We start from the raw sequence: 27833 nt of genomic DNA on the forward strand, positions 1-27833 counted from the left end.
ATAGCAGCAAAGGGGGGGGGGCAACTCCATATTATTGCACATGATTTTGGAATGAGATGTTTCACGAGCAGGTGTCCACATACTTTTGGCAATGCAGTGTATGTACATATGCACGAAAGCACACTTTTTTTGATGAGTTACGCACGCCAATGTTTAAAACACAAAATAGTTGCTGTAACTTTGATTGGCCCATAAAATACTAATAAAACAGTCATTTAATGATGCTAAATGAGTGTTAAATGGCTCTAATGATAGATCCTCTACAAAATGTATTTCTATAAAAGTGTGTTATGTTGCTCTTTACATGAATTTAACATGGTTGTATTAATGTTAGCCAAAGTGCTTGGTGCTATTACTCATGGCCCTATTACTGAGTAAAGAGACTCATTTCTATAGCTTTTTATTTTCTTTCCTAATTAATTTAAAATGTCTCATTTGTTTTGAAACGTGAATGCTACTATACATCCAAATGACAAAGTAAAATACCGGTATTCAAAGGCTAGCTCAAGAAAGGTCATAGCTCTCATTCCAACTAACCCAACCAGCTTCAGAAGCACGATCCTTCCACACTACTGGATAGATCTTCAGCCAGAGAGAGGGGCTCACTGCTGGAAATCCTCCCCAGGGCGTGATGCATTCTTCTCTCATACATAACACCCCGACTCCCCCCCCCCCTAACTCAACCCGTGCCTGGTGCCAGCCAAGCCATGACCTCAGGCTACACCACATTAACCCCCTGCTATTGTGGATTTACCGGCGCTAACCGACTGAGCCGAAATAAAGATGGTTCCCCATGACTCTAGACCACTGTAAATCCCCAGCAGGTGAAGAAGTAATCGTGTTATTTATGCCGTGGATCCTTGGCCTCTGGTTCATATAGATGGTTGTCTAGTGAATAGTTTTGACTCATGGGAACCAACTTTTACAATGAAGACTTTTATCCATATACACTTGGATGGATCCCATAGGTTTAGAAGGCTGCCATTGTAGAGTTAACAGGTTAAACACAGCCTCACTGACAAAAAGCTTCTATATCAAATATTAAAGGATCTTAATGTCAATGGCATTTTATAGAAAGGTCCCAACACTTTTTCTTTCTTCTTTTTTTTTTTTAGCAATTTCACTTATTTTTGAGAAACTTAATGCAACCAGCAATTGAATTGTCTGATCCTTGTTGTGCAGTACGGGGGCTCTGAAAAAAACATGAACAAATGCTCCAAAAACACCCAAATACATCATTTTAGAAATGCAAATGCTCTTAGTACAGTGATGCAGGTCTTTACATGTCGTACTCATGAAATTATGTCATGCCTAACGATTCGAGCCATTTCCCGTTCTCTGTGTAGCCTGCTGCTACAGGTAGCTGCCAAAATAAAGGAAACACCAACATAGTGTCTTAATAGGGCATTTGGCCGCCACGAGCCACTAGAACAGCTTCAATGTGCCTTGGCATAGATTCTACAAGTGTCTAGAACTTCTTGTGTGGAAGCACCTGCTTTCAATATACTTTGTATCCCTCGTTTACTCAAGTGTTTCCTTTATTTTGGCAGTCCCTTGTAGAGCGGTATCGCTTGAGTCGCACAAAATTGAATATAACATTGCGGATAAAGTTAGGAATGACACAATTTCATGAGTACAACATCTAAAGACCTGCATCACTATACTGAGAGCATACACATTTCTAAAAAATATGTATTTGGGTGTTTTTTCAGAGCCCCCATACTGCACAACGAGGATGAGGAAATGAATTGCTGGTTGGTGGTTTGTTTCTCAAACAAGTGAAATCGTAAAAAAGGTGTCTGGACCCTTCTATAACATTCCATTTACATATATATTTTTTAAACATTTGGCTGTAAAAAAGCTAAATTCACCTTTTTAAAGAGCCACTGAACACGCTGATTGGTATGTGTGTTTTTCTGTTCCTCATTAGAAAACCGTGATTTCAGTCCTGGAGGTGTTTCCTGACCGATTTTTGCATTTAGTTAATGATGTTTGTCCCCTATGAGACTTTGTAGACTCCTGTTTCACTTCCTCAAAATCTCCTGAATGAATCTAAGAAAATTATTTACAGATTTCTTGAGTTGACCTTTAGGCCGGGAATGTTTTATTTTCGCAATCTTACATCTAACTAAGATGTTTTGTACAGCGATTCTCAAGTAAAAAAATGGGTGATGTGTAAACCAAGTCGGAGCTGCTGGGCATGTCTGTCTCACTGTCTATGCTATTGGATAGAGAGCAATCACTGCAGCTGTTCACCCCATCTTAGTGGGAAAATGGACATCGTCAAATCAAAACCTAACCTTAAATTTTCCGTTGTGACGCACAAATGTTTCAAACTCTGTTTTAGGCGAGACAAACTTCATGACCAAAAGTATCCTATTGACACTTTGTAGTCCATTTTGACAGAATAAATGTTGCTGACTCATAATGAGTCAAACAGTTTGTTGCTTCTTAAAGGCAGTCACACTTTAACAGAAGTGAGAGGGGGAGGCTAGTGCATTATGGGTAGGCTAATATTGGTGCACATGAGAATTTCGAGAAGCTCCTCAACCCCCTGGAACTCATTCGCCAGTGAAACAGTTTAATCCATGACTCTCTTCTGTCTTTCTCTCTCCCGCTCTCGCTCCATATTTTCTTGTGATTCTTGGTAATAAATTCCTTCTTTTGGGGAAAAAACTGTGGGTACAATACTTCCCGTAACTGAGTTGGGTAAAGTGGTCCATCAACCCAAGAGGATGCTCATAACTCCTTGATAAACAGCCCATTAGCACCCATTTGGAATAATAGGAAAGGTTCAAAACTATCAGTAACCCAGTAATACACGGAAACGGGTAAAGTGTTGTAATATGTCATTTGCGTTAGCTTTTCATTCAGCACTCATGTGAACAGCCACGCCATCGCGGTATGCATGGTATGAGTTCCCGCCTGATCAAGGTGCAAATTAGTCGAATAATGTCTAGCTGACGGGATGGGAAAGCCGGATCGGCTGCCAACGACGACATCTGAACACGATGGCTCGGCTAAGATCCTGTTATGAACCATTTCTCTTTCTACCAGTGATGAAAGATGATACAGATCATGTCTAACCAAGAGAAAATACAGAGATGGTAACAATAATCCATGTGAAATCCTAGAAACGCAACCAAAAACGCCAAACGTATTTGTCGCTCTTGCAAAATGCACGCCCACAGAAAACACTGCACGTGTCTTGCACTTCCAAATCTCTTGGCAGGAAGGTCGCATTCCAATCAGGAGAAGTCATGGAGTTCTATGGCCACCGCCCCCACTCATATTTGTCAATGGTGTAATGTGGCCCAGTAACTGACCTTGAGGTCAGTGATTGATGTGTCAGGATGTTACATCCCTTGCCCGTGGGAACAGAAGCAGCCGCGCTTTGTTATGATGGGAAGTGTATTTAGGAACACACGCAGTCACACACACGCACACACTGCTTGTCATACCGGCTGCTCGTAAAACTGCGGTAATGCAACATACAGAGCTATGAGTTAAGTCAAAATATTAACAATGACTGTTTATCGGTCCCTTTGTGGAGGTGTGGGAGTTAGTGTATGCTTAGCCACGTGTGTTTTCCTGTCTCTATAGAATGTGCGTGTTTCTGTGTTATGGACTTGTGTGTGGGGAAAACCCCTCTTCTCTCACTGTATTTAGATGGACAGATTCTGTTGGCTGGGAGTTCCTTTCCAGCCCCAGAAAGTAGACATGGGGATTTCCTGTAATGTGCAATTTCACTCGTGCACAACTGGAACTGTTCTTGGCAGCTATTGGCTGCCTGCACTCTCTCTCTTTCTCCAACCCCTCCCTCTCCTGTTTCTCTCTGTGCCCCATCCTCTCCCATGCCAACTTTCCCTGTCGTTTTCTTTCGCTCTTTGTCCATCTTTCCTCTCCTCCCTCTGTTTCTCCTGCCTGCAACCTAGTTTTGTCTGTCCCTCGCCTCACATGTCAGTGTTTTGTCCCCTGCTCCCTCTCTCTTCCTTGTCAACTCTTCTTCTGTCTTTCCAGTCTTCCCTCTTTCCCCCTTTCTCCCATTCTAACACGGGTCCAGGCCTGTGGTGGTGTTAGCCCTCTAGCTGTGCTGTCAGCTTTAACCTAACCTCTCTCCACTGACGTCATGAGTGACCCCTTTGAACCCTAGCCGTCCCTTGACTGTGGCCACTACCCATAGCTGACAATGAAAGGCAAGTCCAAGGGTGGAACAAGCATGTTTCCCAGGTTGAAGGGCAGAATGGAAAACATTGTTTCTCTCGCCAAATGACCAATGCTGTAACCTGGGATGGTTGATGGTTTATCCTTCTTTCATCAATCACATGCAGTTTATAAATCAAACACTGACAGTACTACATGTCCATAGAGACGTTATCCAAGTCAGAGACACAAAGTCATTCACATTGCAAACAAATGTGTTTTTGAATGAATCTCCCCATCCAAATGACGTGTATGAGATCACTGTCTACCATTTGTTTCTCCGTCTGTATCAAACAGGAAAGCAGGCTGAGCGCCGGCAGGGTGGTTTTCACATCTTTGTCTATATGACTCTGAAAGAGGAGTTCTCTCTCTCTCTAACTAACTAACTAACAAACAAACAAACAAACAAACAAACAACTAGGCTTGAATGGTTCTCAGAGAAAGCAGTCGTTTTAATCATCCTTTTTGAGCACACACCCTATTCACTGATAATCCATAGGAGGATGAGACGACATTTACCAAATAAATGTATTAAGAGTGTGTACAAGTTTGTGTGTGTGTGTGTATAGCGTGCATGTGCACTGTACTGCATGTAGAGGGTGCCTAAAGAGCCTGGTGCACCAGGGAGCGCGACGCCCCCACAGCTCTCTAGGTTGTTCTGGAGGTGAGGGCACAGCTGTGGTGCGTCGTCCCCGGCCAGAATCGACATCACAGGCCATTCCTACCGAGTGTCCGCCCTTCACCTTTCAGACGAAAACCACTCAGGAATCTCATTGCCCCCGAGGGCTCCGACCACTGTTTATTTGGCAGCCAAGGTTTCCTACAGATGAAGGTCTTAACTGAGGGAGACAGAGAGAGGGGGAAGAGATGGAGGGGGATAGAGGGAGAGATGGGGTAGGAAAGAAAGGAAGAGGGTGAGAGGGAAAGAAAGGGAAAAGTGGAGTGGCAGCCCTCCAAAGATATTAGAAGTATGGGTGGCAGGCAGAGCAGGATGGAGGGAACAATCGCTTCCTCATCATTCCTCCCACATGGAGTCATTTACACCATTCAGCTGTTCAAGTCCCTGGCTGTGTCCCAGTGGTTTCCTTTCCTCTCCCCCCTCTCTCCTTTCCTCTCCTCTCCTTTCCTCTCCTCTCTTTCAGAAACACTGATGGGTGAATGGACTGGATAGGTTTCCACCATAATGATTTAAGGTATCCATGAGCCTTCATAGATCAGTGATCATGATTAGAGCCATGAGTTTTTTCCGACCAAGTACCCTGACCAGGACAAAACACTGAACCCTAGTTATAGCCTACAACTATAGTTAGTCTACAATTCTAAGACTTTTGGTTGTCTCAGGGCTCTTCTCATGGTATTAGGTGAATGAGGTTGAGTTTCCCCTTTAAATGAGCACTTGGAATCTGATCCAACGACATGAGATAAAGGAAAATATTGGAACGCTAGTATGCCGCACTAGTGGGCTGAAATGCCTCTCGTGATCTCTCTTTCTTCTTTCCACTCCAAAGAAGGTTTTTTTTGTAACGAGGAGACCTAGGTTCAATCCCTTCTGGGCTCTAGTGGTCTTTCATTGACCTTCACACTAAAACAGATGGAAAGATATAAGAAGAGCTACGATTCTTTATGTGAAGTCCACAAGTCCATGTGTGGAGAAGAAATGAAGAGAAATGTGCTGTTATTAAATGTAACGTCAATTGAAATTTCATTTTAAATCGTGCATATTACGATAGGATCATACTGTGAGACCACCTTGGAGAATGGAGGGTTTGTCTTTTGAAATGCCAAACTGTCAATCATAATCAAAACTGGCGACTCCGCATATGATGCTATGGAGAGTGTATAAATATGTTTCAGTTACCTCTTATCACTGTCAACATATCACTCTCTTGCCCAAATCATTCTTTAACAAATTATTCACATCCCTTCCTCATATGGTCAGTGTCTGGCCATAGCCTGACATTCTGGTCAGTTTCATCTCTCTCTCTGTGTGTGTGACAGTTTACTGGGCATGAAATGTAATGTGGTCAGTTTTGATCACACAGGACACAACCATAATCAGGCAATCGAGCAGTGAAGTCTAGACTGCGCAGTGAGACATGGGCCAGGGCAAACTACATGCATCTTCCTTACATATCCACAAGAGGGCGGTGTGAGTCCAGAAAGCTTTAGGCCAGTACAGACACCTCAGTCATTCGTAACATGTATGGCTGTAGGTATGCAGACCCACGAGCCACTGCGGCCTCTCATGACGAGTTCCGTTTTTTGCCCATCCCTGTTCGAGTGTTTAGTGCTACTGACCACGTCAGAGATCTGTATATAATGACGAGATGTTCATATCTCCGGCCTAACAATGGGAGGCGTTGTCCCAAAGGAAGGAAGGCAGGCGACAAGCTTAGCTCTGCATATTAAACCCATAGAAACGCATTGGCCCTATTTTGGACAGGTTTTGGACGAAGGTTCGAATCCAAATCACGGCTCTCCTGACTTGCACTCCTCCCACTTTTCCGTTTTTCTCATCCTAGAAAGTCAATACAACCACAATAAATACTCATTTAAATACACACAAATAGCGTTTAGGCTGCGTTTAGACAGGCAGCCCAATTCTGATATTTGTTTCACTAATTGGTATTTTGACTAATTAGATCAGCCCCCTGAAAAATATCTGATGTGATTGGTCAAATACCAATTAGTGGAAAAAGGTTAGAATTGGACCGCCTGTCTAAATGCAGCCAAATATTGTTAAGGTTGTTGGATGACTGTTCAACTGTATGCATAAGTACTGAATGCCAATGAATATCATGATGGTCAGGGGCGTCACGCACCCCGAAAATCTGAGGGGGCACAAAGTATGTGAGGATGGCTGGAGGGTGGGCCAGAGGGGGGCTAGTCTGGCATCTTGAGAATTTAGCATTTATTTTTCAAACTTCTGAAACAGATTTTTCCTACAATCTAGAGCCATAATCATTATGCTTAATTCTATATTTTAAAAAAGAAAAAGTTCTGCATATCTAAGCATACCTTTTGATCTGTCTGTGTCCTCCTGATTGATTGGTATTATTTTTTTTATAACTAAATATGCTTCTCTTTGCTAACATCTGGGTAAATGATTGAAAATAATGTGAGTCTTATTCGGTACATTTAGTCATTTCTTGCTGTTCTAAAGTCTACCAACCTTGCCAGCAGGTATGCCAGCTAAGATCATTAGACAAGCTAGCTACTCTAACTTGATTGATAGCCTGAAATGTCTTCTTGGCAGCTAGTTATGAGGTTGGGAACCTATCTGGGTTTGCTAAAGCCAACTTCATAAAATTGCTACAGATGTAGGACCTTAATTTGATCACCCTGTTGCAAGATAACTTGTAGTCTATTTGTGTTTTAAAAAGGTTTCTGATTTTTTAAATTTCCACTTTGAAACTACAGACTTGACTTTCCCTTATAAAAAAATGTCCATGAATTATAATCCACATAATAATTCACATTTGCTATTATTGCAGGATAATTTTCCTGCTGTAGCAAACTGGCTTAAATTTAATTTTTTTTTTTTTTTAGGACAAATCTGGGGGGTACGTGCCCCTGTGCCCCCTATGGGCATGACGCCTCTGTTGGAGGTGCTTGTACCCAATGGACCCTTTGTGCGTGATGCACGCTGATACAATATGTTGCACAATCAACATGTGTTTGAATTCTCGTATTAGCGGGATTTTGGATCTAAAAACGTTAATTCATTCACAAGAGCTAAAAACAACTTCAGTGATAAATGTGCCGATGCCCTATTGGTTCCTGGATTAGAGTAGCCTAGACTAGATTATTGGCTAAAAGCGGTTCATGTGATATACACCCAATTAACAGCAGGTGCAAAATAAACCTCATCATGCTCTCCTGGTTTAATTTGTCCAAAAGGCTTCAGACTTTAGTGGTGCACACTATTTTAGAGGAGAACAATTATGATTATGGCCAATTTTGTATTATATTAGTTACATTGAAATATTCAGTTGCACCACAAATGCTATAAAGGACAAAAGTATGAGTCATAATACCCATAAAACCTAGTGGTCAAACAGGGAAATGGTTCCAATTGTTTTTCTACCATACATTTTCCCATAGGGGATTTTAGAATCACTTAAAATAAGGGCTGTGTTTTGTGTAGGTTTACCCTGGCATGACGTTTTGATAACCATGTAAATGTCTCTCAGACAAGGTGACTTTTTAGCAATATATTCACCTGTATTTACCCCTAACGAATGAAATGCTAATTAGCTGCTAATATCATAAAGAACTACAAATGCCATGATGATCTGGACGAGACTGCCGAATCGATGCAAAGGTAAGAAACTCTGGATTAACTGTCTAATGTTAGCTAAATGTAGTAATGAATAAATGTAATATTTCTTAAAATGTACCTGTTAGCAAAGGTGCCAGCTAGAGATGACGTGCAGGAGCTTGCAGGGATTTGTAGACTAGCATGATGTCTACTTTGTTAAATTTTTTTACCCCATTTTTCAGGATATCCAATTACGATCTTTTCTTATCGCTGCAACTCCCCAACGGGCTCGGGAGAGGCTAAGGTCGAGTCATGCATCCTCAGAAACATGACCCGCCAAACCGCGCTTCTTAACACCTGCCCACTTAATCTGGAAGCCAGCTGCACCAATGTGTCGGAGGAAACACTGTTCAACTGATGACCAAAGTCAGCCTGCAGGCGCCCGGCCCACAACTAGGAGTCACTAGAGCACGATGAGCCAAGTAAAGCCCCCCCCGGCCAAATCCTCCCCTAACCCGGACGACGCTGGGTGAATGATGGGACTCCCAGTCACGGCCGGTTGTGACACAGCCTGGGATCGAACCCGGGTCTGTAGTGACGCCTCAAGCCCTGCCATGCAGTGCCTTAGACCGCTGCACCACTCAGGAGGCCTCATGATGTCTATTTTGATGCTAATTTGCATTTTTGAATCTGAGCGTAAATAGAGCTTAATGTATTGATAAGACACCTTGTCCGAGAAAGATTTACAAGTTTATCAAAATGTCACACCAGGGGTAAACCTACACGAAAGAATCTCCTATGGGAAAATGTATGTTGGGAAAAAACGATTGGAACCATTTCCCTGTTTGACCACTAGGTTTTATGGGTATTATGACACCTTCACTGTGGGGCTCTAAGGTAGGGGTGTCAAACTCATTCCATGGAGGGCCTAGTGTCTGCGGGTTTTGGTTTGTCCTTCGCTGAATGAGTTTGATGTGATTTTAGAGTTCAGCCAAGCGTCGGCTGAAGTGGTGTAAAGCTCGCTGCCATTGGACTCTGGGGCAGTGGAAACGCATTCTCCGGAATGATTAATCACGCTTCACCATCTGGCAGTCCGACGGACGAATCTGGGTTTGGTGGATGCCAGGAGAACACTACCTGCTCAAGTGCATAGTGCCAACTGTACATTTTGGTGGAGGAGGAATAATGGTCTGGGGCTGTTTTTCATGGATCTGGCTAAACCCCTTAGTTCTAGTGAAGGGAAATCTTAACACGACAGCATACAATGAAATTCTAGATGATTCTGTGCTTCCAATTTTGTGGCAACAGTTTGGGGAAGCATCCCGATTTGGCACAGTGGTCTAAGGCACTGCGTCGCAGTTGCTAGCTGTGCCACTAGAGATCCTGGTTCAAGTCCAGGCTCTGTCGCAGCCGGCAGCGACCGAGAGACCCATGGGGCGGCACACAATTGGCCCAGCATCGTCCGGGTTAGGGGAGGGTTTGGCCGGCAGGGATGTCCTTGTCCTATCGTGCTCTAGCGACTCCTGTGGGGGACTGGTTGCATGCACAATGACACGGTCGCCATGTGTACAATGTTTCCTCCGACACATTGGTGTGGCTGGCTTCCGGGTTAAGTGGGCATTGTGTCAAGAAGCAAGCCGGCTTGGTTGGGTTGTGTTTGTTTCAGAGGACATATGGCTCTCGACCTTCTCTTCTCCCGAGTCCGTACGGGAGTTGCAGCGATGAGACAAGACTAACTACCAATTGGATACCACGAAATCGGGGAGAAAAAGGGGTAATATATATATATATATATATACATACACACACACAGTGGGGAGAACAAGTATTTGATACACTGCCGATTTTGCTGGTTTTCCTACTTACAAAGCATGTAGAGGTCTGTCATTTTTATCATAGGTACACTTCAACTGTGAGAGACGGAATCTAAAACAAAAATCCAGAAAATCACATTGTATGATTAAGTAATTAATTTGCATTCCGTCTCTCACAGTTGAAGTGTACCTATGATAAAAATTACAGACCTCTACATGCTTTGTAAGTAGGAAAACCTGCAAAATCGGCAGTGTATCAAATACTTGTTCTCCCCACTGTGTGTGTGTATGTGTATGTATGTATGTATGTATGTATGTATGTATGTATATATATATATATATATATATATATTAGGGGAAAGACAATGTCCCCATGCACAAAGTGAGGTCCATACAGAAATGGTTTGTCAAGATCGGTGTAGAAGAACTTGTATGGCCTGCACAGAGTTCTGACCTCAACCCCGTCAAACACCTTTTGGGATGAATTGGAATGCAGACTACGAGCCAGGACTAATCACCCAACATCAGTGCCCGACCTCACTAATGCTCTTGTGGCTGAATGGAAGCAAGTCCACACAATGTTCCAACATCTAGTGGAAAGACTTCCCAGAAGAGTGGAGGCTGTTAAAGCAGCAACTCCATATCAATTCCCATGGTTTTGGAATGAGATGTTCGATGGGCATGTGTCCACATACCTTTGGTCATGTAGTGTCTATAGGCCTCTGTACCCTCCGTTGGGGTCCGTGGTTACAGCTAGGGGGAGGCGTTGTACAGTGTTCACACAACCAGGAAGAGCTTGATAGAAAAAGTCTCGCACCCTAAGTGAAGTGTCAGTAGGCAGGCACAGAGAACAGCAGGTCTCGACGTCCCTGACAACCCCTAAACTCCCGTGCCAATAACGATTATTTTGATTCGGAAACGGAGCTGGAAGAGTAAATGTATTTGCATTTTTAAAGCTTGTTTTGTGAATTTGGTTTACCGTTTGAGCTAGAATATTGTCAATTTGAAACACAGCAGAGAAACTCGAGAGTCGCTTTTGAGGTTTACAGTCCCAACCTACAAGAGACAGTCTTCCCTATCCTTTAACATGGCTTCGACAACCTGTACCAGATTTACCGACGAGTATAATCTCTACGAAGAGCTGGGAAAGTAAGTATTACAATGTTTTATTTTAAGCCATCTTGATTGCGTTATGTTTAAGTACTGACGCTCTAAACGAGTGGTTCTTAAGATGACCTGTTACCTGCGTGGTGCACAGAAACCGCGCTTACTGTATTTACATGTTGTCTTTAAATAATGATCCTAAACCTGTCCTCTCTAAAAGCGTTTGTTTTGATATTTTTTTTATTCGGTTTAATGTTTACGTAGTATTTCACTAGCTCTTGACAAGTCCCCGCCCAGTTAGCGGAGTAACCATTGTAGTAAGGGCGTTGAAATTCCCAAGTGGTGCGCTGTCGTTTATAAAGGGTAGCGTCTCCAAGTTTATTGAAAAACCTTTCTTCAGAAGCAATGTCATCCTCAGCTAAATGAAAGTGACCATATAAGTGTGACCTATTGATCCGCTCTTTATTATTATTTCCCAATGCCCACGTGTCATTATGCTGTTCTTGCAGTTATTGTCAACACTGATATTAATGATGGTGCATTGTAGGTCCAAGGGTCACCGTTTTAAATTGGCAACAGCCCTTTATCCCTGGTTGACTGAGAAGATGCCCTTGGCATTACTGACTGTAGACTGCCCTACTGTACCAGCACAGGGCGCCTTTGCGGGGGTGGGGACAATTATGTCACTTGCACTGTCTTCAGTGCTATTTTCAGCGATGTGTCAAGAAGTTGCGCGAGGCTCCAGTGCGTGTAGACTACAACGTGTAGTATTTGTCTTTCTTTGGCATTACATGTGCTGGACTATATGCAATACCTCTCAAATTTGACTAGTTGCCTAGGCATCCACGGGGAACCTTTCCTGTCTCACCTGTTTAAAACGATACAAACACATTTTTTGATTTGTCATCACTGCCTTTGTCTCAAACGACCATTTTAAAGTCAAGTCAATCAGCTAATAAAGTGTAGCGTAACAGTTAATTATACCGAACAGGTGATATAGGGATAGAGCCATTGTTTGAGTACTCATCCGTTTTTATGTTTCCTAAAGGGGAGCTTTCTCCATAGTGAAAAGATGCATGAGGATCTCCAGCGGACAGGAGTATGCTGCCAAAATCATCAACACAAAGAAGCTATCTGCTCGGGGTAGGTGCCTTTAACATTTCTTTGCATTTTCTGTTGAAAACCACAAAATATCCCAACAACTCCCTGTTATGTCAGAAGTTTTCAGTGAGATGCATATGGCTTTTGCCTGGTATTTATCTTCAAATTACATGGTAACATGGTACATATGTGGTATGCAAGCGTTTCCCAAAAACTTTGTCCTCGAGACCCCAAGGGGTGCACGTTTTTGTTTTCTACACTGATTCAAATGATCAAAGCTTGGTGATTAGTTGATTATTTTAATCAATAATGTAGTGCTAGGGCAAAAACCAAAACGTGCACCCCTTGGGGTCCCGAGGACCGAGTTTAGGAAGTCCTGTGGTATGCAGTTCCAGAGAAGCACCCATTGTTGCCACATAATTCTCAGTAAATACCAGAGATGGGACCAAGTCGCACTCATTTGAGTCACAAGGTCTGAGTCAAGTCGAGTCCCAAGTAGAACGGGTCAAGTCCAAGATGTGCATTATAAAAGCAAGTCGAGTCACTCGTTTTTTTCAAGTCAAGTATTTAAAAAAATCTATACATGCTAAGACTTCGTCAACTACAAATCTGTGTCTATTTATTTTGGCTACCAGACACCGCTCTTTTCATTATTTTGTCTACAACACATTTTGATCATGCAATTGTAAAATAGGGACTTTGCAGCAGTCATAAGGGCATGAAATCAGCAGTAGGCAAGGCAGGTTGACGTGCGCAGAGTCAAGATTTATTTACAGGTCTTGGTGATCCAATGGTGAAAGCGCCATATCATACAAAATATACAAGTAGATTTTCCAAATATACACGGGCAACAGCCAAAAGAAATAGCCTCTGTGTCAGGCAGGCTTAACCTGTCCTATCTAAACACAGGTAGAGAGCAAGACTGCACAGCCTCCCCTTGAGAAACCAAATCAAATCTTTCTAACAGGAGTACAAATGGGTACATGTAAGCAATTGGCCACTCGAAGGACCATACAACTAACCAATTACAACCAATAAACTGGTTCTACAATGTTTTCATTTTTTAAAAGGCAATTTCCACAGCCATTGTTACATTGATCTTAATCAGACTTAATGATTATTAATGCTATTTCATCACCATTCATACATGGAACAATCATTTTCTCTTATTCAACGTACTGACCCCTAAAGTGTGGCGCGCGCTCCTGTTACGCACAACCAGAATGAGAAACATAGGACACATGGAACTCCGACATAACCCTGGAAATATGAACAAAGGAAACATACATTGAATTAAAATAACAGAACTTGAGTATTGCGAACGTTCATTGCGCCCAGATGGTAAGATATGGTACATTTAAAAGGTATCAAACATGAAACAGAAATATCTGTGTTGCAATAAACGGTACGGGATGGAATGATGAAACACTAGCAACTATTGTAGGATTAGATGGGGATATATATTGACCAAATATGCATTTAAACGTGTGAAAGCAAGAGCAAACATTTCAACAATAGAGTTTGGAGAGCGCAAGTGGAGACACGTGCCTATGCTGCGTCTTCGCCACAGTAATAATTGAATTTTAACAACAAATTCCAAATGTAAGCTTCATAATTAAATCATCAATTTCAAGCAATTTTGACATACCAAAAGACCAGTAGGCCTATTGTAGTAATTGTTGCTTGATGCCCCATTGCTGGTGAGCTTGCAAGTAATACAAAGATCTTTATAACTAACCCAAGATAGATCAGAGCCTGTTTCCAATTAATCATAGTGGGCAGAACAAGCAAGGAGGTGGGCAGAGCCAAGCGGAGCTAGTAAGATACTATTGGCGCATTCTAGCAATTATTTGCATATTTCCATTAGAGAACGCCTACTGTATGAAGTGAACATGTCCAATAACTCAATTCGTCCATGCACTTCTTCTAAACAACTGAAGTTTTAGAAACTTTGGCATAGTGTAAAGTAAAAATTTTTTTTAAAAAACGGAGTCCGCTCTTGTTACAGATTCTTGTTTTGGAAACAGAAAACTGTAGGGCGATCAAATGTTTCATCGATGAGAAAATTATCAGAATGTGGGCCAAAATCCATATCGCGCCATCTTCTCCTACTGCCGGCCACTGGGCTTCCTCTCATCACCATATTTGATACCGAGTGGAAATGCCAACCAGATGCTTCATGTTTATACATCCGGTGAAATATGTGGCTTATTGTTCTATCTGTGGTTAATATTCTTGATCACCAAAGCATTTTTGTAGCAGGCAATTTTCTCTCCTTACAATTAGATGTTTGCGCTGACCTCCGATCGTATAACTGCACAGCAATCTGTTCACTAGCTCACCTGACCTGTGATTGACTTTGCTTGTCCAATCAGAGGGCCTAGTGTGCATTTCACTAGCCAATCTGTTGCACGTTTATGTATCATTAGGTCTCAGGCGGTAGCTAAAATGTTCCACTTTTTTTTCCTCCCAAAACGTATTTATCTAGAGTACGATAGCCAGGGCTGGTCCTGGACGTTCTGCCTCCCTAGGCGAGACAAAAATAATTACATCATAGACATTCTTATGAATCTAAGCATGGCACTTTCAAACGTTACCTTTCCACCTTGACAGAGGCTGTACTGATGCAGAAAACTGTGAGCTTCAACTGCTGGCTACTCGTCCGTTGTATAACCCAACAACAGTAGTGCTTCCCTAAAAGCTGCCTGGGTTTAAACAAACATCTATTTTCAGAAAGAGAAAAGATCAGTTAATAGGGACAGAATAGCAAAGTATTATTCTTTTTTTAATCTCCTCGAATATTATAGGCTGCAGTTTAGCGAAAACGATATCCCCATATGCATCAGAGTCACGTCTTTCGCGGCCATTTTAGAGCTTGTTTCTACCATAAGGCATCACCGAGTTAAGCATTGTTATAGAACGCTTGATATAATTTGGATATGTTTTATGTATTTATTTCAAAATATAAAGCAAACAATAGATATCCTTTGTTAAAGAAAAGGGCAAAAGGGATATGTGATACCCTCACTCAATTTGAGCCCTGGTTTAGGTCAAACACACTAAGCCCTTCCCAGGCACAGAGGTATTTAATCAGTGCATGCGACAATATTGGAGTATTTGGCTATGCCGACATCTAAGGATAGGATTAGCAGCAGCACCACCACTGTCATCGGGGATGGGGAGCAACGAGTCTGGGTCCAAGATAGTAGGGTCTTTGCCGGCATTGTTTGGAGGTGTGGCGAGGCCTGGTGCGACCACCTGTTCTTGTCCAGCCAGAGAGCTGTCATCATCGGTGGAAGTGCATGGTTCGGACACACCTGGTATGCCCTCTTAGCTGCTAGAATCAACGAATGGGGGCTCGTTGTTCTCGGCAAATGAATGGCCTGTCCTCGTAGGATTGTCATTCTCCACACCGGCTGATGGACATTGCTGCACACTGATACATTTCACCAGCAAATTTCTTTGGTTTATAGATTGTGCCTCGTTTCTTATTTATTTGTAAATATTTGCTTCCTGATAGTTTTTGTCTCTTAGACATGGTAGCAAATTGTTTCAAATCTCTATACATTACTTTTAGCAAAAATGATATCCAATAGTAGTAGCTAGCTAACATTAACAGGCAAGGTTGGGCTACTGCCTTAATCACTAATCGTCTATATCACAAAAAATATTCAATCATTTATTTGGCAGATTCATTTTTATTATTGTTTCACAATTGGATAATCCCATAAACACATGCATCACCATAGCTACCAAGCATAGTGGGAGTGAACTTCGGGAGAAACGGGAATGGGGTGGGCGGCGGGAACTGCAGCAACGCTATGAGCTGGTGGTGTAGTAGCCAATCAGGTGCGCCGGAGTGTGGCAGCCAATTGTCAAAATGCCGCCCCAAATTCAAGTGCCACCATAGGTGGCGGCCTAATCTTGCCTAATGAGAGGGCTGTCCCTGACGATAGCAATTTACACGAGACATTACTTATTGGTACTTCCGCTTGCCGAGCACCGCTGTCCCACAGTACGGCGAGGGAAGTAGATAGTGTAGCCATCAGGGTGACTGCTAAAGCACATTTGTTGTAGTTATTTCCACCGCAAATGTTTTTATTTATTTAACTAGGCAAGTCAGTTAAGAACAAATTGTTATTTACAATGACGGCCTACACCGGCCAAACCTGGAAGACGCTGGGCCAATTGTGCGCAGCCCTATGGAACTCCCAATCATGGCCGGTTGTGATACAGCCTGGATTCTAACTAAGGGGGTCTGTAGTGACGCCTCAAGCACTGAGATGCAGTGCCTTACACGGAACCAAAACCGGCTGTGCGTGTGCGCCATCGTGCATACATTTATTTTGTCCCCCCACACCAAACGCGATCACGACACGCAGGTTAAAATATCAAAACAAACTCTGAAAAGCATTAAACATTTATGCGATTTAGCTAGCTAGCTTGCACTTGCTAGCTAATTTGCCCTATTTAGCTAGCTTGCTGTTGCTAGATAATTTGTCATGGGATATAAACATTGAGTTGTTATTTTTCCTGAAATGCACAAGATCCTCTACTCCGACAATTAATCCACACATAAAACGGTCAACTGAATCATTTCTAGTCATCTCTCCTCCATCCAGGCTATTCCTTCTCTTAACTTTATATTGCGATTGGCAACTTTCATAAATTAGGTGCATTACCGCCACTGACCTCGTTCGTCTTTCAGTCACCCACGTGGGTATTGCCAATGAGGAGATGGCATGTGGGTACCTGCTTCTTTAAACCAATGAGGTGTTGGGAGAAGCAGGACTTGCAGTGCGATCTGCGTCAGAAATTGAACTGACTTCTATTTTAGCCCTTGGCAACGCAGAGGCTTGTTGGCGCGCGCAAGCAGTGTGGGTGCAATAATTGAATAACATAGATTTCTAAATTTATTTTGCCACACTCGTGCATGCGAAGCGAGCGGTGTAGTCAGCATGTTAGATCGCTGCGCCATTCGGGAGCCCAACTACAGCATTTAACGTCTACATTTTTGTGAGATTTTATTTTAACAATTAATTTGATCAAAATTGAATGATTCTGAACACTCTCCAAAGTCCCAACTTCGGCAGAAAAGTTTCAAACTCTCGCAGGAGTTTGACATGAGCTGTATCCCTTCTAGCCATGTCCAGAAGAATGCGGGTATGTGGTTCTAGTTTATTGGTCACTTGTCTCAAAGCTCTGTCATCCTGTGAGAATTACAATACCCCCTCTGACATCAGTCAATGACAGGAGAATTCTTCAAGGCTTCATTTTTGGGCTTAACCAATTGACCTGCAAACCAATGTCCCCCAATTTGCTCTTTCTCCCTTATCTTTTAAGGGCACAGTGTACATTCATAACTGTATGAACATGACTCATTTCAGTAGTCGGATGTGGTCAGGCGTCTTTTGTGACTGGTTATCAACGTCTGTCTTTACAGTTCCTGTTTCATTTTCATACCCTTAGTACCCCTTGTGACGAGGCATAAAAACCTTGCTTGTGAGTATGCAAGTCATAACAACATCGGTTAACCTGCTTTGATTTCTGATTAGCAGTACATGATTCACAGTGTAGCCTATTGTGTCACAACCCCAGTCACTATGGGAATGGACCCGTGTTTGAAGCGAAACTACACGTGGTAGAAATAGACATGCATTCTTTATGACCTTTTGTGTGTCTATATTCTGGTGCTAGTATAGCAAGTCCTTCCTCCGTACATTAGACCGCCTGTCTAGGAAGCAGCTCTCTGGCCTTTTTTTCTGTTATTCTCTCCATCCTTCTCTCTGAGGGAGCTTGTGGGTGCGTGGGTCATGGCTCCTGCTGTCTGTATGCCATACATTGGACCGCCTGTCTAGGAAGCAGCTCTCTGGCCTTTTTTTCTCTTTTATTCTCTCCATCCTTCTCTCTGAGGGAGTTTGTGGGCCGTGGCTCCTGCTGTCTGTATGCCATTATGCTTGTCTGATTTCCCTCCACAAACCTTAATGGGCTGCTGACAGACACACTAAGACACACATGTGATGTCTCATGGGGAATCGGGGTTTCCTTGCTGCACATACTCTTTAGAACAGTCTGCTCGTGCGATGGAGGGCTAGAGACAAGGAAAGGGATGGAGTGAGGGATGAATAGGACTAAGAGACGAATGTAATTCTATCACAGACAAGAGCTAGTCAATGTCTAGAACAGAAGATTAATAAAATGAGCGCGGGAGAACAGTAGGGAAGGAAATAACAGAGCTGGAATGAGGAAACGGTAGCCTTTTTCTTACACAATCCCCTTTGTTTGTGCTAGCTACATAGAGTAAGGCGATGATTAGATTGCTGAGGTGATGAATAGAGGGAGGCCCAGAGAGGGGTTGAGGAGAGGTTTATTGAGGGTTTTTCCATGATTGATCCCAGGCTAGGATTGGCTTGACTGAGTGGCTCCACTGAGCTGTGGCTCCCCTTACCTGAGAGCAGGAGAGATCATGTCTCCCCATTTCTGAACTGACGGCCACCTTAGAAGAGGGAAACCCCGGCTCTGTGTCTATGCCAGATACAAGGGCTGGAGTAGCGTACTAAACAAGCTGGGGATCTTACCTCACAGGTTTATGTGGTGATAAAACAAGCCACCGTATCTAAGCTGTAAATCTAGCACCGGCATTTTGAAATCTTACCCTGCCTAATGGCATTGATTAGGGTACTAATAATGGGCAGTACTGTAGAGTAGGGCTGGGAATTGCCAGGGACCTGACGATATGATATTATCATAATACTTAGGTGTCGATACGATATGTATTGTGATTCCCACGATTCTATATGTATTGCAATTCCATGTTCCAAACATATTGCTCACTATGCACTGAGTGTACAAAACATGAATAACACCTGCTCTTTCCATGACAGACTGACCAGTTGAATCCAGGTAAAAGCTATGATCCTGGATTGATGTCACTTGTTAAATCCACTTCAATCTTTGTAGATGAAAGGGAGAAGACGGGTTAAAGAATATTTTTTTTAAAGCCTTGTGATAATTGGGACTTGGATTGTGTATGTGTACCATTCAAAGGGTGAAAGAGCAAGACAAAAGATGCCTTTGAAAAGGGGATGGTAGTAGGTGCAGGGTGCACCGGTTTGGGTCAAGAACTGCAACGCTGCAGGGTTTTTCACACTCAACAGTTTTCCGCGTGTATCAAGAATGGTCCACCACCCAAAGGACATCCAGCCGATTTGACACAACTGTGGGAAGCATTGGAGTCAACTTGGGCCTGTGGAATGCTTTCAATACCTTGTAGAGTTAATTCCCTGGCGAATTGAAGCTATTCTGAGGGCAGGAGGAGGGGTTTTGTAAAATCAGTGTATGTTTGCTGCAGAGAGACTAAAGCGCATGAGAACCAGTTTTGATCAGTCAGGGAAATGGTGCTGACATGTCTCACTATTAAAAAGATTGAGAGCAAACTATAGGATGGAAAATACTGGAGTTTTGCCGCATGTACAGCCGACTAGCGCTAGTTAACGTTACTGTCACGTTCGTCGTTTAAATAACTAGACCAAAGCGCAGCGTGAGTAGAATTCCACATATTTATTGAGGTGAAACTTCAAACAACAAATAAATAAACGAACGTGCAGTTCGTAGCGCACATAGCACTAAACGCAAACAATATCCCACAACGCAGGTGGGAAAAGGACCACACTAAGTATGATCCCCAATTCGAGGCAACGATATTCAGCTGCCTCCAATTGGGAACCATACTCACACCAACATAGAAATTAAAGACTAGAACACCCCCTAGTCACACCCTGACCTAAAACACCATAGAGAACCCAGAGGGCCCTCTATGGTCAGGGCGTGACAGTTACCTACAGAAGCAAAATACAGTTGAAGTCGGAAGTTTACATACACCTTAGCCAAGTACATTTAAACTCAGTTTTTCACAATTCCTGATATTTAATCCTAGTAAAAATTCCCTGTCTTAGGTCAGTTAGGATCACCACTTTATTTTAAGAATGTGAAATGTCAGAATAATAGTAGAGACAATGATTTATTTCACCTTTTATTTTATTAATCACATTCCCAGTGGGTCAAAAGTTTACATACACTCAATTAGTATTTGGTAGCATTGCCTTTAAATTGTTTAACTTGGGTCAAACATTTTGGGTAGCCTTCCACAAGCTTCCCACATTAAGTTGGGTGAATTTTGGCCCATTCCTCCTGACAGAGCTGGTGTAACTGAGTCAGGTTTGTAGGCCTCCTTGCTCACACAGGCTTTTTCAGTTCTGACCACAAATCTCTATAGGATTGAGGTCAGAGCTTTGTGATGGTCACTCCAATACCTTGACTTTGTTGTCCTTAAGCCATTTTGCCACAACTTTGGAAGTATGCTTGGGGTCATTGTCCATTTGGAAGACCTATTTGCGACCAAGCTTAAACTTCCTGACTGATGTCTTGAGATGTTGCTTCAATATATCCACATAATTTTCCTTCCTCTTGATGCCATCTATTTTGTGAAGTGCACCAGTCCCTCCTGCAGCAAAGCACCCCCACAACATGATGCTGCCACCCAGTGCTTCACGGTTGGGATGGTGTTCTTCAGCTTGCAAGCCTCCCCCTTTTCCTCCAAACATAACGATGGTCATTATGGCCAAACAGTTCTATTTTTGTTTCATCAGACCAGAGGCCATTTCTCCAAAAAGTACAATCTTTGTCCCCATGTGCAGTTGCAAACCGTAGTCTGGCTTTTTTATGGCGGTTTTTAAGCAGTGGCTTCTTCCTTGCGTAGTGGACTCGTTTTAATGTGGATATAGAAATTTTTGTACCCGTTTCCTCAAGCATCTTCACAAAGCCCTTTGCTGTTGTTCTGGGATTGATTTGCACTTTTCGCACCAAAGTACGTTCATCTCTAGGAGACAGAACACGTCTCCTTCCTGAGCGGTAAGATGGCTGCGTGGTCCCATGGTGTTTATACTTGCGTACTATTGTTTGTACAGATGAACGTGGTACCTTCAGGCATTTGGAAATTTCTCCCAAGGATGAACCAGACTTGTGGAGGTCTACAATTATTTTCTATGAGGTCTTGGCTGATTTCTTTTGATTTTCCCATGATGTCAAGCAAAGAGGCACTGAGTTTGAAGGTAGGCCTTGAAATACATCCACAGGTACAGCGCCAATTGACTCAAATGATGTCAATTAGCCTATCAGAAGCTTCTAAAGCCATGGCATCATTTTCTGGAATTTCCATGCAGGTTTAAAGGCACAGTCAGCTTAGTGTATGTTAACTTCTGACCCACTGGAATTGTGATACAGTGACTTATAAGTGAAATAATCTGTCTGTAAACAATTGTTGGAAAAATTACTTGTCATGCACAAAGTAGATGTCCTAACCGACTTGCCAAAACGATAGTTTGTTAACAAGAGATTTGTGGAGTGGTTGAAAAACAAGTTTTAATGACTCCAACCTAAGTGTATGTGAACTTCTGACTTCAACTGTATATACTGTACGAGTCAAAAGTTTGGACACACCTACTCATTCAAGGGTTTTACTTTATTTTTAGAGAATGCCAAGAGTGTACAAGCTGTCATGAAGGCAATGTGTGGCTACTTTGAAGAATCTCAAATGTAAAATACTTTTATTTAAATAAAAAAATGTGGGTTGCTACATGATTCCATATGTGTTATTTCATAGTTTTGATGTCTTCACTATTACTCTACAAAATAGAAAATAGTAACAATAAAGAAGAACCCTGGAATGAGTGTGTCCAAACTTTTTACTGGTACTGTATATACAATGCCTTTTGAAGTATTTATATAAAAAAACTGAAATAATACATTTCCGTAAGTATTCAGATCCTTTACTCAGTACTTTGGCAGCGATTACAGCCTTGAGTCTTCTTGGGTATGACGCTACAAGCTTGGCACACCTTTATTTGGAGTTTCTCCCATTCTTCTCTGTAGATCCTCTCAAGCTCTGTCAGGTTGGATGGGGAGCGTTGCTGCACAGATATTTTCAGGTCTCTCCAGAGATGTTCGATTGGGTTCAAGTCCAGGCTCTGGCTGGCCCTTCAAGGACATTCAGAGACTTGTCCCGAAGCCACTCTTGTCTTGGCTGTGTGCTTAGGATCGTTGTAAACCTTCGCCCACCAGTCTAAGGTTCTGAGTGCTCTGGAGCAGGTTTTCATCAAGGATCTCTCTGTACTTTGCTCCGTTCATCTTTCCCTCGATCCTGACTAGTCTCCCAGTCCCAGCCACTGAACAACAGCATGATGCTGCCACCACTGTGCTTCACAGTAGGAATGGTGCCAGGTTTCCTCCAGAGGTGACGCTTGGAATTTAGTCCAAATAGTTCAATCTTGGTTTTATCAGACTAGAGAATCTTATTTCTCATGGTCTGAGAGTCTTTAGGTGCCTTTTGGAAAATTCCAAGTGGGCTGTCATGTGCCTGTTACTGAGGAGTGGCTTCCGTCTGGTCACTCTACCATAAAGGCCTGATTGGTGGAGTGCTGCAGAGATGGTTGCCCTTCTGGAAGGTTATCCCATCTCAACAGAGGAACTCTGGAGCTCTGCCAGAGTGACCATCAGGTTCTTGGTCACCTCCCTGACCAAGACCCTTCTCCCCTGATTGCTCAGTTTGGCCGGGCGGCCCGCTCTAGGAAGTGTCTTAGTGTTTCCAAACTTCATCTTCCATTTAAGAATGATGGAGGCCACTGTGATCTTGGGGACCTTTAGTGCTCCACAAATGTTTTGGTACCCTTCCCCAGATCTGTGCCTCGTCAAAATCCTGTCTCGGAGCTCTACGGACAATTCCTTCGACTTCATAGCTTGGTTTTTGCTCTGACATGCAACTGTGGGACTTTATATAGACAGCTGTGTGCCTTTTCAAATCATGTCCAATCAATAGAATTTACCACAGGTGGACTCCAATCAAGTTATAGAAACATCTCAATGATGATCAATGGAAACTGGATGCACCTGAGCTCAATTTAGATTCTCATAGCAAAGGGTCTGAATATTTATGTAAATAAGATATTTCTGTTTTTGCTCTTTCATTATGGGGTATATTGTGTAGATTTCTGGGGATTATTATTTTTTAAATCCATTTTAGAGTAAGGCTGTAACGTAACAAAATATTGAAAAAGTCAAGGGGTCTGAATACTTTCCGAAGGCACTGTATATATGTGTGTGTATAACTGTATCCATTTTTTTCCCCCTTCGTCACTACTGTAGAGCAGTGTTTCGCAAATCCAGTCCTCGAGTACCCCCAGCAGTACATATTTTTGTTGTGGCTCCGGACAAGCACACCTGATTCCACTTGTCAACTAATCATCAAGACCGTGACCAGTTGAAATGCAGTATGTTGGCCTGGGCTACAACAGAAATGTGTGCTGTTGTGGGTACTGGAGGACCAGAGTTGGGAAACACTGCTGTAGTGTGACACATAGGGGCAACCTGTCTATGTCCTTAGATGGTGTGGTGTTATCAGACTCCACTGAAAGCAGGGAGAAATGTGTACGCAGTAGATTGGTCTTGGTTCACTGCCCTGCACTGTATTGATTGAGTTAGCTCATGTGTTATCAAATCAGTCTGTCCCCGTTTCTGTTAGTAACTAGTGAACTGCTTTCTTGTGCGTGTGTGCAGTTGGCTTTTTGTCATGAAGTGCATGTGTGATATACCCATGCTTATTTCATTGTTTGTCCCTTTTTCTGTATCCACCACGTGCAGCCCACCGCTTTAACAACAGCGATCTTGCTTTATGTTTGAGGGAATGATTTACAGTACAGTACTGACATTCAAGGTTACTTTTCCTTGCACTGGGGATTCCCGAAGTGGGTCGTGTAAATTCAGAGGCTCGTGCGATAGTGAAACTCCATAGGGTATAGTGCCTCCCTACTAACCCACACTCTTTTTGGCTGGCCATGTGGAGGTGTTAAATATACAAACCTATTTTTCCTCACACGCTTCTGTCAATGCATGGTCATTGGGAGTAGTGCTTTCTATACTCTCTTCATATCTCTCATTTGGTGATTTCCCCCTTCTCTAAATTGGTTCATATTTTGCATGCATATGTTTTTGTATCGCTTTCTTCGTGGTAAGATGAGGAAGTATCTGTTTTTGGAGCCAACTCTGTCTTTTATATAAAGTTGTTGCTTAAATTTCTCTCTTGGTTATGTCTAAGCTAGCAATGAAAACATACTTGTAGGTCAAATTCTACTCATCCACAATGGCAAGCTTGTTTGGTTGACAGTTCAGGTCTACATTGGAAAATATCGGCCAGTGGTCAGACATCAAGCCAGCTAATATTTGATGTTGTTTGTGGAAAAACAGCCGCTCAACAGTCAGTAACAGAGGAAACGATCAGCTGAAACCCCGCCATCCCAGGGCTGTGGAAAAGCCACTGGCAATTGTGCACCAGAACCACGCTGCTTCTGGCTCCTGGAAAATACAGACATTTTTCCTGAGAGAATAATCTTGGCATTCCCATGGACACAATGAGATTCACGAGAAAGTATGTTTTCCCTCTTTGTTCTGTTAGTCCAAGTACTAGCCTGGAGCTGATGTAGGGCCCTATTAAAATCTGCGATGTAGAGAATGTGGATGGAATCACAGAATCCAGACATTAAAACCATAATTCAACAATATAAAAATATGTATTGAACTTGGTAGGGAATCAATGAAATGTATTGAGAATGTATTAATTTGCCCACATTTATTATAAGACATGAACAGAATTCAATCAGTGATTAATTTGTATTTCCTGCAGCTTAAGAGGAAACGAGAATGTCTGTCTGTGTGGCCTGCCTTTCCTTCCAGTTCTCTGCTGCCAATGACTGGAACTAATTGCAAAAATCACTGAAGCTGGAGACTTATATCTCCCTCACTAACTTTAAGCATCAGCTGTCAGAGCAGCTTACCGATCACTGCACCTGTACACAGCCCATCTGTAAATAGCCCACCCAACTACCTCATCCCAATATTGTTGTTTATTTTTTTGCTCCTTTGCACCCCAGTATCTCTACTTGCACATCTATCACTCCAGTGTTAATGCTAAATTGTAATTATTTTGCCACTATGGCCTATTTATTGCCTTACCTCCCTAACGCTGTATATAGATTTGTCTATTGTGTTATTAACTGTACGTTTGTTTATCCCATGTAACTTTGTTGTTTGTGTCGCACTGCTTTGCTTTATCTTGGCCAGGTCGCAGTTGTAAATGAGAACTTGTTCTCAACCTGACTACCTGGTGAAATAAAGGTGAAATAAAAAATAAAGTGTTTGCAGCTACTACTTTCTGTAGCCGTTAGCAATGATGCTAATGAAAACAGTCTTCTGGTAGATGGAAAGGCTTTCCCAAAAACCTTCTCAATTAAATGTTAACTACAAAGTAGCCTAACCTGGTAGAAGGTTCATGATTATTTGCATCAATCCAGGGTATTTGTTTAGCAACTGCGCTACAAAAACACTGTTAAACCATAGCCTCTTGCTAGGTGTGCACTTCAATTAAAGGGTAACTACACCAAAATCTCAATTTCTTAGATTTTTCCCAAGCATTGTTGTGGACTGAACATCCAATTTTGTTTTTCTATTAAAAACATTTTTTGGGATTGAACCTGAAACTGGGAAAATTCCGAAACCTGGAAAAACAAAACGGAATTAAGTAAGAAATAAAACTGAAATACTTCCTTCAGTAAACTTGGCCTATGATATTGTAGACTTGTGTCTATCTCCAAACATGCAATCTCTGGCCACTCAAATCACCCTGGGGTCATTTAGAAGCAGATTTAGCACAGACAGTCGCCATCATCTCAGATAGGGTATATTTTTCTATATGTTATAAGCAGTAAAATCAGGCTTGACTTGAGCCTGCATATCCTACTAGGCTCTGTCAGGCTCATTCTCTGCCAATGAGAGGGGTGTAGACTCACCCTCAGACATGGGTTGATTACCCAACCAGACCGTAGAGGGTTAACCTCCTAAAGTCTATTTCCGTAGCCCCACAGCATCTAATTAGCATAATAAAAACATTTCCATAAAAATCTGTTAGTTAAAGCTAGAGATCTTTTTTTTTTGCTTTGAATGCGTCTCAATCCACCGCATCCGCAGACGATGCACTTCAGCAAGGTGACAGAGCTAGAGCGGTGTTTGTCAGACCATGAGGCATCCCGGAAATCAGTCTTCTCACAAAATCGTTTGTAGCGTCCAAACGGTTTGGGCTATTATGACCCCCTCTATGGAAAGATGACTCTCACGAGCACGCCCACATGCCTCACAGGACTCTCACAAGGCACCAGTTAAAAAAATGAATGGAACTAATGTATATATGGAGACAGTTTAGTGCCAAAAATAAGGGGTTAAATAGAATAAGAATACAAAAGAACGGTATCCTGATCTTGTCTCTGATTATAGGACTGACACTTCAGGACAAACTTCCTTTTGATGTTTTTTGGGGACTATCTGTTATTCAATGCGTTTGTATGGGCTAATAGCAGTAAGGCCAAATTGCATTTTTCATCAATGCTAATGCGCACACACACAGCGCCCACCATAAATCAAAATCACACTGGCCTGTGCCTTGGCTCATCCTTCGATCCCAGCCTGACCAATATGGCAGACCTTGGTGTCAGGGAATACCCTCTTCACACCAGCATGAATACAGATGATTCGATCACCCCAAAGACAGACATATCCTCCTCAGAGCCCTAACTTTACCATGAACGATTTGACTGCCTTTCTCAGCTTTATATTTCACACCACTTTCAGTTAGTGAATGGACCTCATTTCTATTATGGTGAAATGGGGCACTAGTTGTGCTGCGAGGTTCCCCAAGGTGTGAGGGATTTTTTTCTTCTTCACTCAGTTCCATGGCTATATATCTCTGTCTGTCTCGTTTTCTTTCACGGCCAGGGGGGGGTTGAGTCATAAACCGGTGTTTGTGTCACCAGTGGAAGAGCAGATGTGGTGTTTTATCTCCAGGTTATTTTTGTTTATTCATTCTTTGTAAATCTGAATGGATTTGTGTAAGAGCAAAGCCCTCGGTCCATTTAACCCTCATATTCCATTCAAGAGAGTGTGTGTATGTGTGTGAAGTCCACTGTGTTACATAACCTAATCAGTATATCTGCTAGGACACCTTGGATATTATGCTGAGCTAGTACATTCCCAGAGAATTTCTAGAACAGAGAAACAAAGGAAAAGCTGCAACATTTGGTATGGTGTCAGGAGAACATTTCCCGTGTGTCTGTGCGCACCCCTGGGCCCCCCCCCCCCTGTGTTGCAGGCCTGCACGGGCAGGCTAAAAATATCTCATTAGACAACAGAGGGAGAGTAAGAGCAGGAAGTAGGGAGAGAGAGGGATGATGTCAGCCGATGAACTATCAGAA

At 42.6% G+C, this 27833-nt stretch overlaps 1 protein-coding gene across 12 annotated transcripts in view; it reads left to right on the forward strand.

Annotated features, from left to right (window-relative positions):
• Positions 1-10988: 10988 nt before the first annotated feature.
• Positions 10989-27833, forward strand: part of LOC115194123 (calcium/calmodulin-dependent protein kinase type II delta chain) — a 121667-nt gene continuing 104822 nt past the window's right edge. For 2 of the 12 annotated variants that reach the window (XM_029753516.1, XM_029753518.1), the window contains exons 1-2: positions 10989-11427; positions 12431-12525. In XM_029753516.1, coding sequence (XP_029609376.1) covers positions 11366-11427; positions 12431-12525 — 157 coding nt within the window. In that variant the 5' untranslated portion in view covers positions 10989-11365. The remainder of the gene's footprint in view (positions 11428-12430; positions 12526-27833) is intronic. The other 10 variants (XM_029753515.1, XM_029753523.1, XM_029753519.1 and 7 more) reach the window with 7 other exon arrangements.

The sequence above is a fragment of the Salmo trutta genome, chromosome 5 (assembly GCF_901001165.1).
Source record: "Salmo trutta chromosome 5, fSalTru1.1, whole genome shotgun sequence".
In the NCBI taxonomy this organism is placed as follows: Eukaryota; Metazoa; Chordata; class Actinopteri; order Salmoniformes; family Salmonidae; genus Salmo; species Salmo trutta.